At 44.7% G+C, this 20,515-nt stretch overlaps 1 protein-coding gene across 1 annotated transcript in view; it reads right to left on the bottom strand.

The window, feature by feature from the left end:
• Positions 1-20,515, bottom strand: part of ADAM10 (ADAM metallopeptidase domain 10) — a 158,272-nt gene that overhangs the window by 70,062 nt on the left and 67,695 nt on the right. Inside the window, exon 3 of the mRNA XM_038750413.1 lies at positions 1,313-1,431. Coding sequence (XP_038606341.1) covers positions 1,313-1,431 — 119 coding nt within the window. The remainder of the gene's footprint in view (positions 1-1,312; positions 1,432-20,515) is intronic.

Here is a 20,515-nt window from a genome sequence, read left to right as displayed (position 1 = left end):
CATTCATTCATTCAATCGTATTTATTGGGCGCTTACTGTGTGCAGAGCACTGTACTAAGCGCTTGGAAAGTCCAAGTTGGCAACATATAGAGACAGTCCCTACCCAACAGTGGGTTCACAGTCTAGAAGGGGGAGACAGACAACAAAACAAAACATATTAACAAAATAAAATAAATAGAATAAATATGTACAAGTAAAATAGAGTAATAAATATGTACAAGCAAATATACATATATATAGGTGCTGTGGGGAGGGGAAGAAGGTAAGGCAGGGGGATGGGGAGGAGGGGGAGAGGAAGGAGGGGGCTCAGTCTGGGAAGGCCTCCTGGAGGAGGCCTTCACCCGATCACCTCTGGTTCTATTTATTTTATTTTGTTAGTATGTTTGGTTTTGTTCTCTGTCTCCCCCTTTTAGACTGTGAGCCCACTGCTGGGTAGGGACTCTATATGTTGCCAACTTGTACTTCCCAAGCGCTTAGTACAGTGCTCTGCACACAGTAAACGCTCAATAGATACGATTGATGATGATGAGGAGGAGGAGGAGGAGGTGAGCTCTCAGTAGGGCTTTGAAGGGAGGAAGAGAGCTAGCCTGGCGGATGTACGGGGGGAGGCCATTCCAATCAATCAAGCAATCGTATTTATTGAGCGCTTACTGTGTGCAGAGCACTGTACTAAGCGCTTGGGAAGTACAAGGTTTGTACAAGTTTTACTTGCACAAGGTTTCACGTTTGAACATGAAGGTTCCCTGCCCACAACAAGCTTACGGTCAAGAGGGAACAGTGACCCTCTGGTTTGTTTCCGGGGCTGGAACGGCCGAGGAAGCAGTGCGGTGAGGAGGCACTGCTTTACTGTTTGGCTGGGAGGTCTAGTCATCATCATCATCACCATCATCATCATCAATCGCATTTATTGAGCGCTTACTGTGTGCAGAGCACTGTACTAAGCGCTTGGGAAGTCCAAGTTGGCAACATATAGAGACAGTCCCTACCCAACAGTGGGCTCACAGTCTAAAAGGGGGAGACCCAGCCTGGGGATGGGGGCAGAGGAAAGCTCTTTAGTGAGGCGGGGGGTCTAGTTGGTGAATTGCAGAACTATTTCTTTTAAAAGGCAAGATGCTCACCTTGCAGACTCACAAAAATTAAGACAATTGCCTTAGCTGTCACTTAAAAACACCATGGAAATACTGAACCCAGAAAGCTGCAGGAATATAGAGATGACAAATGCTCCAAAAGGCTGAAAATTGGAATTCACGGGGTGAAAATGTAATATTAAAATCCCAGCACATTTACTGACTTTTTTTAGCGGTAGGCTTACCATAAATATGTCCAGTGTAGATGTGAGAGGTATCATAGTCAATTACGTTATCTGACGTTTCTACTTTAAAATCATCACTGAAGAGAGCGGTATCCCGCTTCATCCGAAGGTTGAAGTGCCTGTGAGGAGGGATGAGAAGGAAAAAAGAATGTAACTACAAGGACAATTATATTCACTGAGCGCTTACTGTGTGCAGAGCACTGCACTAAGCAATTGGGAGAGTACAATACAACAAAATAACAGGTCCATTCCCTGTCCACAACAGGCTTACACTATAGAGGGACAGACATTAATATAAATAAATGACAGATATGTACATCAGTGCTGTGGGACTAGGAAGAGAAGCAGCATGGCTCAGTGGAAAGAGCACGGGCTCTGGAGTCAGAGGTCATGGGTTCAAATCCCAGCTCTGCCCATTGTCAGCCCACTGTTGGGTAGGGACTGTCTCTATATGTTGCCAACTTGTACTTCCCAAGCGCTTAGTACAGTGCTCTGCACACAGTAAGCGCTCAATAAATACGATTGATTGATTGATTGATTGTGACTTTGGGCAAGTCACTTAACTTCTCTGTGCCTCAGTTACCTTATCTGTAAAATGGGGATTAAGACCGTGAGCCTCCTATGGGACAACCTGATCACCTTGTAACCTCCCCAGCGCTTAGAACAGTGCTTTGCACATAATACGTGCTAAATAAATGCCATTATTATTATTAATAGTAATAATAAATAAAGGGAGCAAATCAGGGGGATGCAGAAGGGAGTGGGAGAAGAGGAAAGGGAGGGATTAATCAGGGAAGGCCTGTCGGAGGAGATGTGCCCTCAATAAGGCTTTGAGTGGGGGGAGAGTCTGTCAGATGAGAGATCCAAGTTGGAAAAGAATGACATAGACTTGGAGTGTGAGCCCATTGTTGGGTAAGGACCGTCTCTATATACATATTTATTACTCTATTTATTTATTTATTTTACTTGTACATTTCTATCCTATTTATTTTATTTTGTTGGTATGTTTGGTTTTGTTCTCCATCTCCCCCTTTTAGACTGTGAGCCCACTGTTGGGTAGGGACTGTCTCTATGTGTTGCCAATTTGTACTTTCCAAGCGCTTAGTACAGTGCTCTGCACATAGTAAGCGCTCAATAAATACGATTGATTGATTGATTGATTGATTGACCGTCTCTATATGCTGCCGATTTGTACTTCCCAAGCACTTAGTATTGTGCTCTGCACACATTAAGCACTCAATAAATATGAATGAATGAATGAATGAATGAATGAATGAGTGTACTATCCAGCCTGGCCAGCTCTGCTCCAGTCCTCCAGCGTGCTATCCAGTCAGGCCTCGAATGGTCTCTACCTTCGGGAAGACTTGGAGCCAGGTGACCAATGATATACACAAAACACTTCAGAGGACAAAAAAAAAAGGGAAGAGAGGGCTGGACAAGGATCCCAGCTCCTTACTGGACCCTTAGCAGGTGAATCTTTTCCAACCCTGAGAAAATCCCTCTTGTGAAACTGCAGGCCCCACTTTTTTTTTTTTTGGTATTTGTTAAAGCACTTACTATATGCCAAGCGCTGGGGCAGATACAAGGTTGGACACAGATGATTCATTCATCTGTGAGAAACAGCGTGGTTCGGTGAAAACAGCACAGGCTTGGTTGCCAGAGGTCATGGGTTTTAATCCCTACTCTGCCACTTGTCAGTTGTGTGACTTTGGGGAAGTCACTTAACTTCTCTGTGCCTCAGTTACCTCATCTGTAGAATGGGGATTAAGACTGTGAGCTCCACGTGGGACAATCTGATCACCTTGTCTCGCCCCCAGCGCTTAGAACAGTGCTCTGCACATAGTAAGCACTTAACAAATGCCATCATCATCATCATTTCTTCATTCATTCATCCAATCATACTTACTGCGCACTTACTGTGTGCAAAGCACTGTACTAAGTGCTTGGGAGAGTATAGTATAACAACAGACACATTCCTGCCCACAAGGAGCTCACAGTCTAGAGGGGGAGACAGATATTAACATAAATAAATAAATAGATAAAGAAATTGCAGATATATACATAAGTGCTATGGGGGTAGAGGGGAGGATGAAGGAGCAAGTAAGATGATCACTCTACCCACTTTGAAAGCCTTATTAAAAGCACGTCTCCTCCAAGAAGCTTTCCCTGATTAAAGAGTCAGACTCCATGACCTCTGGAGTCAGAGGTCATGGGTTCGAATCGCGACTCCACCACATGTCTGCTGTGTGACCTTGGGCAAGTCACTTAACTTCTCTGAGCCTCAGTTACCTCATCTGTAAAATGGGGATTAAGACTGTGAGCCCCACGTGGGACAACCTGATCACTCTGTATCCCCCCAGCGCTTAGAACAGTGCTTTGCACATAGTAAGCGCTTAACAAATGCCAACATTATTATTAAGCCCTAATTTTTTAAAATAGCATTTGTTAAATGCTTACTGTGTGCCAGGCACTGTTCTAAGCCCTGAGCTCACAGTCTTAATCTCCATTTTACAGATGAGGGAACTGAGGCACAGAGAAGTAAAGTAACTTGCCCAAGGTCACACAGCAGCCGAGCGTCGGAGTTAGGATTAGAATCCGGGTCCTTTGGACTCCTAGGCACATGCTCTATCCATCAGGCCACGCTGCTTCTCTAACAATGCACCCGTTGTTCGATTTAAAATGTTGAGAGGTGAGCCCCAGAGGAACAAATTACATATTTATGCCAATGGGATCTGAATTTCTCAGGGTGGACAGAACTCAGGCCTTTCTCTCAGAACCACAAAAACCACCTAAAAATGTATCAAACCGGACTGGGCTACTTCTAAATGCAGAAGAGGCCCATAAATACTGACAGACAACATGCCCACGACGATAAAGCTCAAAACGGGATTAAAGCGATTGTTCCTTGACAAAACGACTCTTTTATAGAGAACGAGGTTCTGTCAATACAGGGGAAAGCCAACTTAATTATCCTGCTGACAAGCTAAAGAACAATCAGAAGCAAAGGAAGGAAACATCACAGGCAAACCTTTCCCTGAAGCCAACATGGAGACTTCACAGGCGAACATTTGCATGAGCCAAAGGAGGCGAAGAGTCTCTCAGTCTGGGAAATAATGTAGCTAAACTCAGAGAAAACAGTGAGCCCTGTAGAACTGGTCACAGTTGTTGTCCCCAAAGACTAAAGGCTTTCAGTTTCCCTCCACATTTACACCTACCTGGGGTAATAAGGCCATTATCTTCTAATATGAAAGCTCTTTAAATGAATTTTGAATCAATCAATCAATCAATCGTATTTATGGAGCGCTTACTGTGTGCAGTAAGACCAAGACCAAGGTGTGTTAACCTCATCTCCCTGGGCCCTCTCAACTTTCACTGCCTACCTGTTGGAGGATGAATAAATTATAGACAGCCTGAAAGTCCAATGTTTTAGAAGTTAATGAAAAGAGCTGCTTTAGCATCACCAAAGCCAGCAACCTGAGGGCTAACATATTCTATTTATTTATATTAGTGCCTGTTTTACTTGTTCTGATATGTCTATATATATCTATAATTCTATTCATTTATATTGATGCTATTGATGCCTGCTTACTTGTTTTGATGTCTGTCTCCCCCCGTTCTAGACTGTGAGCCCATTGCGGGTAGAAATTGTCTCTCTCTGTTGCTGATCTGTACTCTCCAAGCGCTTAGTACAGTGCTCTGCACACAGTAAGCACTCAAATACGATTGAATGAATGAATACAATAGACAAAAGAGTAAGCTCATAAGGGTAATAATTATGGCACTCATTAAGCGCTCACTAGGTGCTCAGCGCTGGGAGACGCAAGTTATGTTCCTCATGGGTCCCACAGTCGATCTCATTCCCAACTTAGGAATGAGGAAACTGTAGCCCGGAGAGGTTAAAAAACTTTCCCGGGGTCACACAGCGGGCCGGAGCTGGGACTGGGGCCCGGATCTCCTGACTCCCAACTCCCATGCTCTTTCCCCGGGAACAGGCTGCCTCCCCAGGGACAAAAATGAGGAAAAACAAAAGCAGGCAATTAAATCTATTAGCCAATGTTTAGCCGGTGACTAAAGGGATGATATGACCAGGAAAGTGGGGATTAATCACGGAATGCTTCCTGAAGGAGGTGGTAGTTTGGAGAGGGGCTTGAAGAAGTGGGAGGGATGTAGTTTATTAGACTTCATCAATCTATTGACTGTATTCACTGTCTCAAGATGTATACTAATTCAGTGCTCTGCACACAGTAAGCACACAATAGATCCCATTAATTTCGCCCGACACTCCTATAAAACCTCTCAGCGTGTTTCAGCGGAAAGAGCCCGGGCTTTGGAGTCAGAGGTCATGGGTTCGAATCCCGACTCTGCCACATGCCTGCTGGGTGGCCTTGGGCAAGTCACTTAACTTCTCTGAGCCTCAGTTACCTCATCTGTAAAATGGGGATGAAGACTGTGAGCCCCATGTGGGACGATTTGATCACCATGTATCCCCCCAGCGCTTAGAACAGTGCTCTGCACATAGTAAGCGTTTAACAAACGCCATAAAAAAAAAAAAGAGCCCGGGCTTTGGAGTCAGAGGTCATGGGTTCAAATCCCGGCTCTATCACTTGTCAGCTGTGTGACTTTGGGCAAGTCACTTAACTTCTCTGTGCCTCAGTTCCCTCATCTGTAAAATGGGGATTAAGAGCGTGAGCCCTACGTGGGACAACCTGATCACCCTGTATCCCCCCTGAAGCGCTTAGAACAGTGCTTTACACATAGTAAGCACTTACAAATACCATCATTATTATTATTATCTGTCAAATGGGGATTGAGACTGTAAGCCCCATGTGGGACATGGACTGTGGCCAACCTACTTAGCTTCATACAGTGCCTGGCACACAATAAGTGCTTAATACCATAAAAAAAAAAAAGTCACTACCAATTCCTTCAGAAGAGTGACTATCTACATACAGGAAGTCTGTGACTGATGATTTTTCAGAGGCTAGCAGTGGCCTTGTAAAGCTGTGCCTGAAAATGAACACAGGCCGTATCTTGGCTCGTACAATTTGGTGCCCAGTCAACCACAACCACGCTCATTTAAAATTAGCAAAGCAATCGACTTATGTTTTGAGCACTCCTTTTTTTATTTTTTTGGTATGTTGAAATTTCAGGCTGGAGTTATGAAGCTGAAGTCACGCTGATAAATACAAATTGATATCCGGCCTAGTAAACGGTTGGATTCCTTTAGTCGAACTGGGTACTGAGGCTGAAAAACACCTGCCCGAAATCAGAACGTCACACCAGAGCTTCCTGAAAGCCTCTGACCGCAGAACAATCCAGAACCCACACAGAAATTAAAACTCGCCCCCCTTTATTCATTCATTCGATCGCATTTACTGAGCGCTTACTGTGTGCAGAGCACTGTACTAAGCGCTTGGGAAGTACAAGTCGGCAACATCTAGAGACGGCCCCTACCCAACAGCGGGCTCACAGTCTAGAAGGGGGAGACGGACAACAAAACACAACATATTAACAAAATAAAATAAATACAAGTTAGCAATATCTAGAGACGGTCCCTACCCAACAGCGGGCCTTTATTCACCCCTCCCTCAACCCTAAAGCCTTAATGCCCATATTCATAATTTATCTTAATACCTGTCTCCCCCTCCAGACTGTAAACTCCCTGTGGACAGGGAATGTGTCTACCGACTCTGTTATACTGTACTCTCCCAAACACTCATTCATTCATTCATATTTATTGAGCACTTGCTGTGCACAGAGCACTGTACTAAGCGCTTGGGAAGTACAAGTTGGTCCCTACCCAACAGTGGGCTTACAGTCTAGAAGGGGGAGACGCTGACCTCTCATCCACGTCCTGCCTATGGCATGGAATGCCCTCCCTCCTAATATGAGATAGACGATTACCGTCCCCCACCGTCAAGGCCTTATTGATGACACATCTCCTCCTCGACTAAGTCCTCCTTTCCTCTTCTCCCACTCCCTTCTGCCTCTCCCTGACTTACTCCTTTTATTCATCGCCCCTCCCAGCCCCACAGCACTTATGTCCATAGATAGGTACTAGTGGAGCGGATTTGGGAGTCAGAGGTCATGGGTTCTAATCCCGGCTCCGCCACTTGTCGGCTGTGTGACTTTGGACAAGTCACTTAACTACTCTGTCCTTGTTACCTCATCTGTAAAATGGGGCTTAAGACTGTGAGACCCGCGTGGGACAACCTGATCACCTTGTATCCACCCCAGTGCTTAGAACAGAGCTTTGCACATAGTTAGCACTTAAGAAATGCCATTATTATTATCATTATATGTTAATTTTGTATTTACTTCTATTAATGTCTGTTTCCCCTTCTAGACTGTAAGCTTATTGTGGGCAAGGAATGTGTCTATTGTTATAATGTATTCTCTCTCAAGAGCCTGGTACAGTGCTTTGCACACAGGAAGAGCTCAATGAATACGACTGAGTGAGTGAATACACTTAGAACAATGCTCTGCACTCAGTAAGCGTTCAATAAATAATAAATAGTATTCAATAATAAATACCATTAATATTCAATAATAAATACCATTAATTGACTAAAGCATTTGGAGCCTACATCTGATTTCCTGGACATGCTTATGGTGAAAACTAAACGAAGCTGCTACGGAGGGATAGGGTCGCTTTTGAAGCACTGCAGTGGACAACAGGCCATGTTCCGTAGAAATATAAATAGGGTGAGAAGCTATTTTTCCTGAAAAAGTTCTACCAGTAAGTGGCAAAGTCAGTTGCTCTAATTCACTGGGGAAGAATGTTGAGCAAATCAGATCCATTCTTGACACTGTTCAGCTTCTTTAAGCACCAAAGTATATGTTAGGACATAAAAGGTGTAGGATTTGAAACATTATTACGTGTACTGTAAGCAGCAGACATACTATAAAATGTGGAAAATGGTCCATATTTCACCAACTACGACACACGTTGAGGCTCAAACTCAATAACTGTCTTAAAATGCAGTTCTGGTTTCATTTCCAAGTAGAGTTATTAGCCTATATTTAAACAGGAAGCATAATAGTCAAGTGCAATGTTTTTCTTTGGGGGTTGGAAATAATTTCTTTTTTCCCCAGCAGTGGCAGCTTGTTTTAGTTCAGCAGGATAAATTAACCTGTGCTGTCCTTCCCTATACCACAATCTATTCTGATTTTTACTGGCAGGTGATGTTTAAAATTTTTTTAACAAGTTTCTACTCCCCCTACATTTTTGTCCTAATAAATTCTAATTTCCTGGGGGAAATATGGTTGCAATCCAAAAAGTCCCCTAATGCCTAGACAGTGAGTGCAATGCAGTGCTCACAGGGAGTCAATAATTGTGGGCAGGGAATGTGTCTATTTATTATTATATTGCTTTCTCCCAAGCCCTAAGTACAGTGCTTTGCACACAGTAAGCACTCAACACAACTGAACGAATGAATGAATTCGATAACTACTGTTATAAATAAATAAATACTGTTTTCATATAAAACACTGTTTTATATAAATATCAATACTGTTTTCCAAGGGCAATGTATTGGGACACAAATGTTCAGAGACATTTTCTTAAATCTCCCAAGCTTCCTTCTACTGAACAGCATGCTTTGTTGATCCTTTATTCAAAAAATATCTGCCCACAACAAAATAATTAACATCTGTTAAGAGAATGCTTTCGATTAGAAAGTGTATCACTCAGAAGATTACGAAGAATCTGCCCCGTGCCACGGGGATGAATTACGCGGAACTGAATTTTAGAACGGGGAACCCTTTCCTGTGCATGTGAAAGCGGTTCCATGAAAAGCAGCGTGGCTCAGTGGAAAGAGCCCGGGCTTTGGAGTCAGAGGTCATGGGTTCAAATCCCGACTCCGCCACTTGTCAGCTGTGTGACTTTGGGCAAGTCACTTCACTTCTCTGGGCCTCAGTTACCTCATCTGGAAAATGGGGATTAAGTCTGTGAGCCCCACGTGGGGCAACCTGATCACCTTGCATCCTTCCCAGCGCTTAGAACAGTGCTTTGCACATAGTAAGCACTTAACAAAATGCCATCATTCCATGACCGATGGGAAAAGAAAGAAAAAACAGCAGAACTCAAGGTGAGAGCTTACTCGGTAAGACCGACTGAACGGACAGAGTTGAAATGAAATATTCGGAGACAAAAACTGTTTGCATTTTCATATAGCACCAATCAATCAATCAATCGTATTTATTGAGCGCTTACTGTGTGCAGAGCACTGTACTAAGCGCTTGGGAAGTACAAGTTGGCAACATATAGAGACGGTCCCTACCCAATAGTGGGCTCACAGTCTAAAAGGGGGAGACAGAGAACAAAACCAAACATACTAACAAAATAAAATAAACAGAATAGATATGTACAAGTAAAATAAATAAATAGAGTAATAAATATGTACATATATACATATATACAGGTGCTGTGGGGAAGCGTTTAACAGATGCCACAATTATTAATACGATTAGTAGTAGTAGTAGTAGTACTGGCACCAGTAGTAGTAGCACCAGTTCAACATCACCAACTCAATCCACCGATCAACGGTATTTATTGAGCGCTTACTCTGTGCCGAGCACTGTACTAAGCGCTTGGGAGTGTACAATACAGCAGAGTTAGTAGATACGCTCCCCACCAACAAGGAGCTTACAGTCTACAAAGGGAGACAGACATGAATATAAAGTATGGACATACCCATAATCAACAGTATTTATTCACTCAATCGCATTTATTGAGCGCTTACTGTGTGCAGAGCACTGTACTAAGCGCATGGCAAAGTAGACTACAACAGAGCTTGCCTGCCTACAAGAGTTTACAGTTTAGAGGAGTTGACCGACATCAACATAAATAAATACGCCAAAGTGGAGACTTAAGTGAGAAGCAGAGTGGCACAGTGGTTAGAGGTGCTAATCCCAGTTTCACCTACTTGTCCGCTGTGACCTTGGGCAAGTCACTTCACTTCTCTGTGCCTCAGTTCCCTCATCTGTAAAATGGGGATTGAGGCTGTGAGCCCCGTGTGGGACAGGAACTGTGTCCAACCCGATTTACTTGGATCCACCCCAGCGCTTAGTACAGTGCCTGGAACATAGTAAGTGCTTAACAAATACCACTATTGTTACTATTGATGCCCCAATCCCAATGTTGTTTGAGGTGTGTCCGGAAATTTCCAGAAGCTCCGTGGGGCCAAGAGCAGAATGATGGATGATGCTCCCCTTTACCCGCTACCCTGGACCTGAGGCGATCACTACATCTCCAGGCCTTTGCCAATTTTTTTTTTGGGGGGGGGGGGGGGTTTCTCCCCTGTTCGACTCTGCAAAGCATCAGTAACCCCCTCCTCTCCTGCCAGACAAAGGGCACACTTGGAGACTCCAGTGGGAAAAAGCCTGGATATTCATTCATTCAATCGTATTTATTGAGCACTTACTGTGTGCAGAGCACTCATCATCATCAATCGTATTTACTGAGCGCTTACTATGTGCAGAGCACTGTACTAAGTGCTTGGGAAGTACAAGTTGGCAACAAACAGAGACAGTCCCTACCCAACAGCGGGCTCACAGTCTAGAAGGGGGAGACAGACAACAAAACAAAACATATTCATAGAATAAAATAAATAGAATAGTAAATATGTACAAATATTTTCCTTGTAGGCTATTAGCCTGCCCTATGTTAGCTACATCCAGGTACGCATCCGGACTTCCTTCCCCTATCTCTGCTGTTCTCTGGAACGTGAGGGATAATAATAAAAATAATAACTGGGGTATTTGTCCATTACTTTTATGTGGCAAGCACTGCATTAAGCACTGGTGTGTAAACAATATAATGAGGATCTGAGAGGTAAGCAGCCTGGAATGGAATCCCGGCTCTGCCTCGGTTTACCGTCTCTGCTCCTCGTTGCTTGGATGCCCAGAGGGGCGGGTCCAGGAAATAAGAAGGCACCCCAGGGGCACAAAATCCTCAACCAGGGGAACAAAGGAAGTGTGTCACAATCAGGCTGTCCACGCAGAGCCAACTCCCAATCCAACGCCCCTCCTTGGAGTGCCATGGGCCCCCACCCAAATCTTGTTTTCGAGCTTCTGCCAATTGGGCAAACTCAAGAGTCCATTTGTATTTCATCACATATTTCCTCAGTCCTTTCATGCCCTTGGGGCTAGGTTACAAATGATACAAAGGTCATTAAACCCGATCCTTCCCTTCTAGAAGCTTACATTAATAATAATAATAATAATACTAGTGGCATTTATTAAGCGCTTACTATGTGCAAAGCACTGTTCTAAGCGCTGGGGAGGTTACAAGGTGATCAGGTTGTCCCACGGGGGGCTCGCAATCCCCATTTTCCAGATGAGGGAACTGAGGCTCAGAGAAGTGAAGTGACTTGCCCAAAGTCACACAGCAGACAATTGGCAGAGCCGGCATTCGAACCCATGACCTCCGACTCCAAAGCCAGGGCTCTTTCCACTGAGCCACGCTGCTTCTATATAGTTCTATTCTATTATAATGATAATATGATAATTATTATAATATTATTACTGTATTTATTATGCGCTTTCTCAGTGCCTGGATAGATACAAGTTAACCAGGTCAGCCACAGTCCCTGTCCCACATGGGGCTCACAGTCTAAGTAGGAGGGAGAACTGAATCCCCATTTCACAGCTGAGGAAACTGAAGCACTGAAGGACATGGATTCTAATCCCCATTTACCACTTGCCTGCTGTGTGATCTTGGGCAAGTCAGTTAACTTCTCTGGGCCTCAGTTTCCCCATGTGTAAAATGGGGATTGAGACTGTGAGCCCCGTATGGGTTATCGACTGTTTCCAATTTGATTATCTTGTACTCACCCCAGTGCTGGCACGTAGAAAGCACTTAACAAAAACCATTAAAAAAAGTAAAAACACTTGCCCAAGGTCACACAGCAAGCAATTGACAGAGCTGGGATTAGAACCCAGGCCCTTTGACTCCGAAGCCCAGGCTCTTTTCTCTATGTCATGCTGCTTCTCGTGGCAGTAAGAGAAGATTAAGGCACAGACGTTACAAAACCCATGAAGAAACCACAAGATTAGCTCAATAATAATAAAGCCTAGGATTAGCAGTTAATAATTATAATAATAGTATTTGTTAAATGCTTACTGTGTGTTAAGCACTGTTCTAAGCAGTGGGGTAGATTCAGGCTAATCACACTGGACATAACAGTCTAAGTAATGGTGTCAGTCTTATATGGTGACCTTTTCACTTTGGGGTTGAGAAATTAATGGTTATCAGCATCGAGAATAATGTGAATCGTAAATTATTGTAAATGGTTATCAGCATCATAAATATGGGTGGACTCAAGGAAGGAAACGATTTCAGTTGCTCTTTTTTTCCCCCTTTTTTTCATGGCATTTGTTAAGCACTCACTGTGTGCCAGGCACTGTACTGAGCGCTGGGGTAGACACAAGATAATCATGTTGGACACAGTCTCTGTCCCACACAGGGCTCACCGCTTTAATCTCCATTATACAGATGAGGTAACTGAGGCCCAGAGAAGTGAAATGAATTGCCCAAGGTCACATGGCAGACAATAAAAATAATAATAATAATACTGGCATTTATTAAGCACTTACTATGTGCAAAGCACTGTTCTAAGCGCTGTAGGAGCCGAGATTAGAACCCAGGTCATCTGACTTCAGGGTCCGTGCTCTTCCCACTAGGCCGCACTGCTTCCCAACCTCGGCACCTTCTTTGAAGCGTGAGGGGAATGAGGAGGGTGGAGGTGTCAGGAAGCATGAACAAAGAGGCCCGTGGTCAGCGCTGAGGAAGACTAGCCCAAGCATGTTGTGAGGAAATCAATCAATCAATCAATCGCATTTATTGAGCGCTTACTGTGTGCAGGGCACTGTACTAAGTGCTTGGGAAGTACAAATTGGCAACATATAGAGACAGTCCCTACCCAACAGTGGGCTCACAGTCTAAAAGGGGGAGACAGAGAACAAAACCAAACATACTAACAAAATAAAATAAATAGAATAGATATGCACAAGTAATATAAATAGAGTAATAAATATGTACAAACCTATATACATATATACAGGTGCTGTGGGGAAGGGAAGGAGGTAAGACGGGGGGGGGATGGAGGGGGGGACGAGGGGGAGAGGAAGGAAGGGGCTCAGTCTGGGAAGGCCTCCCAGAGGAAAGGAAACAGGGAGAAAAATCATGTCCGGAAGGCATGGCCAAGTATATAGAACAAGGGCCTGGGAGATAGAAGGACCGGGGTTCTAATTCTGGCTCTGCCACTTGTCTGCTTGGGCAAGTCACTTCACTTCTCTGGGCCTCAGTGACCTCATCTGTTAAACGGGGATTAAAACTGTGAGCCCCATGTGGGACAGGGACTGCATCCAACCTGATTAGCCTGTCTCTACCCCATCGCTTAGTACAGTGCCTGGCACATGGTAAGCACATAACAATAGTAAGGCTTTTTTTTTTTGCAAGGGCAAAATCATTAGGGAATTTGACCATTCCATTATCACAAGCACCTCTCATTTATTATGCACCCCTGAATCATTGTCCAATTTCTCCCTCGGGTTTGTCGAGAGGTTATTTTCCCCAGAGACCTCCAGGCACATCAGCATTAAACCCGTAGGATGGAAAAGGCCTGATATTTCAGAGATCCAATATCCAACAAGACATACCACGGTGTGACCATCTTTACAGTGAAAATCTATACTTTGGGGCCCTCGCAAACGAGAACATATCTGCTATTGACTTCGGCCACTTAAAAATAGAAAGGCACCTGGGGAGTTGAAGAGGCCCTAAGCTGAAAAGTTTTCTTGTCTTCTGCGTACAATGGGGGAGAACAGAGGCACATCCCCTATGTCAAATTGATCCGTTTCAAACCCGAATGCGGAAGAAGGGGGGAAGGGGTGGGGGAGTTTAGCTCATGATCGATTTTTGTTTTAAACTTTTGCTTAAAATGTAGCAGCTTAATGCCAACGCAAGATGCATTTTAAATGTGAATATTCCATGGTCCTGGATCGTTCTCCAGCTGCCTTACGATGTTTCCTATGGAGTTTTAGTTCTATTTTTACCACGGCACATTACCCTGTCACTGAAGGTTATCTTCACTTTTCCTTCACGGATGTGAGGCATTCTGTGAGGGGAATAATTCTGGCCGCGGGAATGATGCTCCGTTGGATGATTTTTCAATATTGATCCTACGGTATGGTAGTGATTGTCTTTCGCCCTGACTGCAGTTGTCTATTTTGGATAGATCAGCTCCTTTCAGTCATCCCCGACTTGAAGGTCCCCCACTTGAAGGGGGCACTGAGGCCTGAGACTATCCCTTGTCCAAAATGGAGAATTGGCAGCGGGAGGGAAAAAAGGCCAATCTACAAGAACGTAGTCGGAGGATTGGAAAGTTGGCTTTTCAAAAGTTACTGCTGTGCTCGGGGGTTCCCAAGACACCCAGTTGTAGGCACTGAACAGTGCTTGGCACATAGTAAGTGCTGAACAAATACCATAATCATCATCATCGCTGAGAATTTTTGAGTTTTGGAATAAGCAAATATCTTTCACTTTCTCTCAATCACTCAATCATTCATTCATTCAATCATTTATTGCGTGCTTACTGTGTGCAGAGCACTGTACTAAGTGCTTGGGAAGTACAAGTTGGCAACATATAAAGACAGTCCCTACCCAACAATGGGCTCACAGTCTAGAAGGGGGAGACAGACAACAAAACAAAACACGTGGACAGGTGTCAAGTCATCAGAATAAATAGAAGTAAAGCTAGATCATCATCATCAATCGTATTTATTGAGCGCTTACTATGTGCAGAGCACTGTACTAAGCGCTTGGGAAGTACAAATTGGCAACATATAGAGACAGTCGCTACCCAACAGTGGGCTCACAGTCTAAAAGGGGGAGACAGAGAACAAAACCAAACATACTAACAAAATAAAATAAATAGAATAGCTATGTACAAGTAAAATAAATAAATAAATAGAGTAATGAATATGTACAAACATATATCCATATATACAGGTGCTGTGGGGAAGGGAAGGAGGTAAGATGGGGGGGATGAAGAGGGGGGCGAGGGGGAGAGGAAGGAAGGGGCTCAGTCTGGGAAGGCCTCCTGGAGGAGGTGAGCTCTCAGCAGGGCCTTGAAGGGAGGAAGAGAGCTAGCTTGCTCGGGGGGTCGCGTAACTAGTTAGCATGCCAGAGTCTCGATGCACATCATTAACAAAATAGAATAGTAAATATGTACAAGTGATATACAGTAATAAATCTGTACAAACATATATACAGGTGCTGTGGGGAGGGGAAGGAGGTAGGGCGGGGGGGGATGGGGAGGGGGAGAGGAATGGGGGGAGCTCAGTGTGGGAAGGCCTCCTGGAGGAGGTGAGCTCTCAGTAGGGCTTTGAAGGGAGGAAGAGAGCCAGCTTGGCGGATGTGCAGAGGGAGGGCATTCCAGGCCAGGGGTCGACACAGCTTTTCCATGCTGCCCCACTCCTCAAGAACTTCCAGTGGTTGCCCATCCACCTCGGCATCAAACAGAAACCCCTTACCAGAGACTTTAAAGCACCCAATCACCTTGCCCCCTCCTACCTCACCTCGCTGTTTTCTTCCTAGAACCCAGCCTGCACATTCGCTCCTCTGGTGCCAACCTACTCACTGTACCTCGATCTCGCCGCAGACCTCTGGCCCACATCCTGCCTTTGGCCTCGAACTACCTTACCCTTCATATCCGACAGACAATCATTCTCCCCACTTTCAAAGCCTTACTGAAGGCATACCTGAGCCCACAGGCCTTCCCTAGCTAAGCCCTTATTTCCTCTTCTAACACTCCCTTATAAGTCACCTTTGAGCTTGGATTTGCCCCCTTTACTCACCCCTTCCCCACCCCACAGTTCTTATGCAATCTTATTTATTGAGCACTTACTGTGTGCAGAGCACTGTAATAAGGGCTTGGAAAGTACAATGCAGCAACAAATAATTATTCATGGATTCATTCACCATTCATTCAATCATCACCATCAATCGTATTTATTGAGCGCTTACTATGTGCAGAGCACTGTACTAAGCGCTTGGGAAGTACAAATTGGCAACATGCAGAGACAGTCCCTACCCAACAGTGGGCTGTGTGCAGGGCACTGTACTCAGCACTTGGAAAGTACAATGCAGCAACAAATAATTATTCATGGATTCATTCACCGTTCATTCAATCGTACTTACTGAGCACTTACTATTTGCAGAGCCCTTTACTGAGCGCTTGGGAAACTACAATACAGCAATAAAGGGTGACCATCCCTGCCCACAACGAGCTCCCAATCTAGAGGGGGGGAGACAAACATCCATACAAGTAAACAGACTTCGCTGTAAATAAATAAAAGGACAGATAGATACATAATAGTAATAATAATAACAATGATGGCATTTATTAAGCGCTTACTATATGAGAAGCACCGTTCTAAGAGCTGGAGGGATACAAGGCGATCAGGTTGTCCCACATGGGCCTCCCAGTCTTCTTATGTCCTTAGCCTACATTTATTTATATGAATGTCAGTCTTCCCCTCAACTGTATGCTAGTTGTAGGCAGGGAACGTTTCTAACAAGTCTGATACACTGTCCTCTTCCCAAGTGCTCTGCACGCAGTAAGCACTCAATAAATGTAACTGATTCCCTCATCTACTAGATTCCTATTTGATTCCCTACTAGAGCAGCAGTGTGGCCCACTGGACCGAACACGGGCCTGAAGTCTGAAGGGCCTGGGTTCTAATCCCAGCTCCACCAACTTGTCTGCTGGGTGACTATGGGCAACCCACTTCACATCTCTGTGTCTCAGTGACCTCATCTGTAAAATGGGGATTAAGATTGTGAGCCCCAACTGGGGCAGGGACTGTGTCCAGCTTGATTAACTTGTATCCAGCCCAGTGCTTAGCATCATCATCATCATCATCAATCGTATTTATTGAGCGCTTACTATGTGCAGAGCACTGTACTAAGCGCTTGGGAAGTACAAATTGGCAACATATAGAGACAGTCCCTACCCAACAGTGGGCTCACAGTCGAAAAGGGGGAGACAGAGACCAAACATACTAACAAAATAAAATAAATAGAATAGATATGTACAAATAAATTAAATAAACAGATAAATAGAATAAAAAAAATATAGCAGAGGGTCTGGTACATAGTAAGCGCTTATATACTTAGACCGTGAGCCGTATGCGGGACGCAATTATCTTCAATTCCTCCAGCATTTAGAACAATGTTTGGCACATGGTAATCAATCAGTCAGTTGTATTTATTGAACATTTACTGTGTGCACAGCGCTGTACTGAGCACTTGGGAGAACACACTGTAACAGAGTTATAAGTATCACAATTAAGATTGTTATTACCAAACCACAGAGCCCATTAGTCCCTCCCTAGGCAGGTAAGCGTTGACAGTTCTGGAAAGCAAACCTAGTGACAGCCCGCGAGACAAGCCAGATTTCCCATTTCGTCACGTCAGAGCACGGAACGAATTCAGGCGAGTCATTTTCCTAAGAGTCATTCAGATTCTAACGCGACTTTTGGAGGGTGGCTGTCAACAGCGTGTTTTGACTAGACTCCTGAGCCTATTAATAACCGACTCCATCGGCAAGGAGTTGAAAAGGTGTGCCGAGGAAATCTGAAGATTAACATCGGCACTGCCGGCTGTGAGAACGGTTCCCTGAGGAAGTCATTTCTGAGGCAGGGGGTGTGGAGGGGTGAGGACTGTTCTCTTTTCTTAGCCGGTCTGTAACATTTGAAGAATAGAAGGGCAGCAGCGTGGCCTCAGTGGACGGAACACGGGCCTGGGCGTCGGAAGGACCTCGACTTTAATCCCGGCTCTGCCGCATACCTGCTGTGTGACTTGGAGCAAACCACTTCACTTCTCTGAAGCCCTGTACATATCTATTCTATTTATTTTATTTAGTTAGTATGTTTGGTTTTGTTCTCTGTCTCCCCCCTTTTAGACTGTGAGCCCACTGTTGGGTAGGGACTGTCTCTATATGTTGCCAATTTGGACTTCCCAAGCGCTTAGTACAGTGCTCTGCACATAGTAAGCGCTCAATAAATACGATTGATGATGATGATGATGACGTCCCAATAGCCTCATCTGTAAAACGGGGATTGAGACTGTGAGCCCGTGTGGGACATGGCCTGTGTTCAACCTGATTAGCTCGTATCTATCCCAACACTTAACGGTGCCTGGCACGTAGTAAGCACTTAACAAATGCCACACCAAAAAAAAAAGATAAACATAAGTGGAGAGGAAGGAGAGGGAAACTTCCAGCGTGATTTTTTTTTTTAATGAAATTTGAAAGAAGACAAGAATGTCTACAGCAAGGAACAGTCCCCTGCTACCAAAATTTGAGTAATAGGGAAGCAGAGCAACCTAAGTAGAAAGAGCCACAGGCTGGGAGTCAGAGGACCTGGGTTCCGTTCCCGGTTCTGCCACTTGTCTGCTGTGTGACTTTGGGCAAGTCACTTCGCTTCTCTGGGCCTCAGTCACCTTATCTGTAAAATGGGGGAGTGACGGTGCTGATGGTATTTGTTAAGCGCTTACTATGTGCCATGCACTGTTCTAAGCGCTGGGGTAGATACAAGGTAATCGTGTTATCCCACATGGGGCTCACAGCTTTAATCCCCCTTTTACAGATGAGGTGACTGAGGCACAGAGAAGTGAAGTGACTTGCCCAAAGTCACACAGCTGACAAGTGGCGGAACCAGGATTAGAACCCGCGACCTCTGACTCCCAAGCCCGTGCTCTTTCCACTAAGCCACGCTGCTTTTCTGTGAGTGCTTAAGTGCTGTTTAATACTATGTGATGAGAAGCAGTGTGGCTTAGTGGATAGAGGACGGGCCTGGAAGCCAGAAGGACCTGGGTTCTAATCCCAGCTCCACGACTTGTCCGCTGTGTGACCTTGGGCAAATCACCTAACTTCTCTGTGCCCCAGTTACCTCACCTGAAAAATGGGGATTAAGGCAGTGAGCCACATTTGGGACAAGGACTGTGTGCAACCCAATTACCTTATATCTACCCCAGTGCTTAGAACAGTGCCCAACATACAGTGAGCGCTTAACAAATAGCAAAATTATTACTAACAATGATGGTTAATAACGGTCCTCATTTTCAGGTTCAGCTCTGTAGTTTCCTAACTTTTCCAGGAAAGGGGACAATCCTGAAACCGAGTCCCCGGAGGGTGACCTCACTTTTTAATCCCCGTTTCGCAGATTAGGTAACTGAGGCCCAGCGAAGGGATGTGGCTGGCCCAAGGTCACACAGTACCCAAGTGGCAGAGTGCCTGGTACACCACATCTAATACTACTGTTCAATTCAGTCCATCGTCATCTTAAATAAATCATGTTCTTGGAAAACACCTGGACTTTTAAAACAGCTCCTCCTGAAGCAGAGTCAATGGGACAACGGTGGATTTCTAAAATACTTCCCAGCCAAGCCATAAGGACCTACGTCCCTTCTCCTTCATCCGTTCCCTGTGAGCTGTTTCGTTTCAAGTCCAGTTTGATTGCCTCCTAACCACCCTGCTTAAGTGAACGAAAGTAACTTCGGTAACTCGAGTCCTAGGGCTGGGAGAATACCAGAAGATGGAATATGATGTCCCTTTAGGCCTGGACTTCATTTTGTCTGGCCAAGCCACCATTTACTGGAAGAGGGCACACATTGTGACGTATCCTCCTCCTCTCCTTTCTTTTGTCCTATCTAGGTATCTATCTGTTTATCAGGAAGTTTGGTTTGTCAAGCCAGGTGAGGATTCCTAACCTTTTACCCACCAGATCCTTATAATGGAGAGAACCAGGCAGGGCCTAATAATTACCCCAAGTAGAATTTTCTGCTGCTTGCATTAAGGTATATACAATGATTTGTGCTCGTAGATCAAGTGTGGAAGCTAGGATGCTGAACCAACCTGTCCATGAAGAAACTCTGCATTGCTTGAAGTTGAGGTGGCCTGGACTAATCATCATAATAATAATAATAATGGCATTTATTAAGCGCTTACTATGTGCAAAGCACTGTTCTAAGTGCTGGGGAGGTCACAAGGTGATCAAGTTGTCCCACGTGAGGCTCACAGTCTTAATCCCCATTTTACAGATGAGGTAACTTAGGCTTAGAGAAGTTAAGTGACTTGCCCAAGGTCACACAGCAGACATGTGGTGGAGCGGGATTCGAACCCATGGCCTCTGACT

The sequence above is a fragment of the Tachyglossus aculeatus genome, chromosome 8, assembly GCF_015852505.1.
Source record: "Tachyglossus aculeatus isolate mTacAcu1 chromosome 8, mTacAcu1.pri, whole genome shotgun sequence".
Lineage (NCBI taxonomy): Eukaryota > Metazoa > Chordata > Mammalia > Monotremata > Tachyglossidae > Tachyglossus > Tachyglossus aculeatus.
Note: the sequence above shows the minus strand (reverse complement) of the source record. Positions and strands in the feature narration are given on the sequence as shown.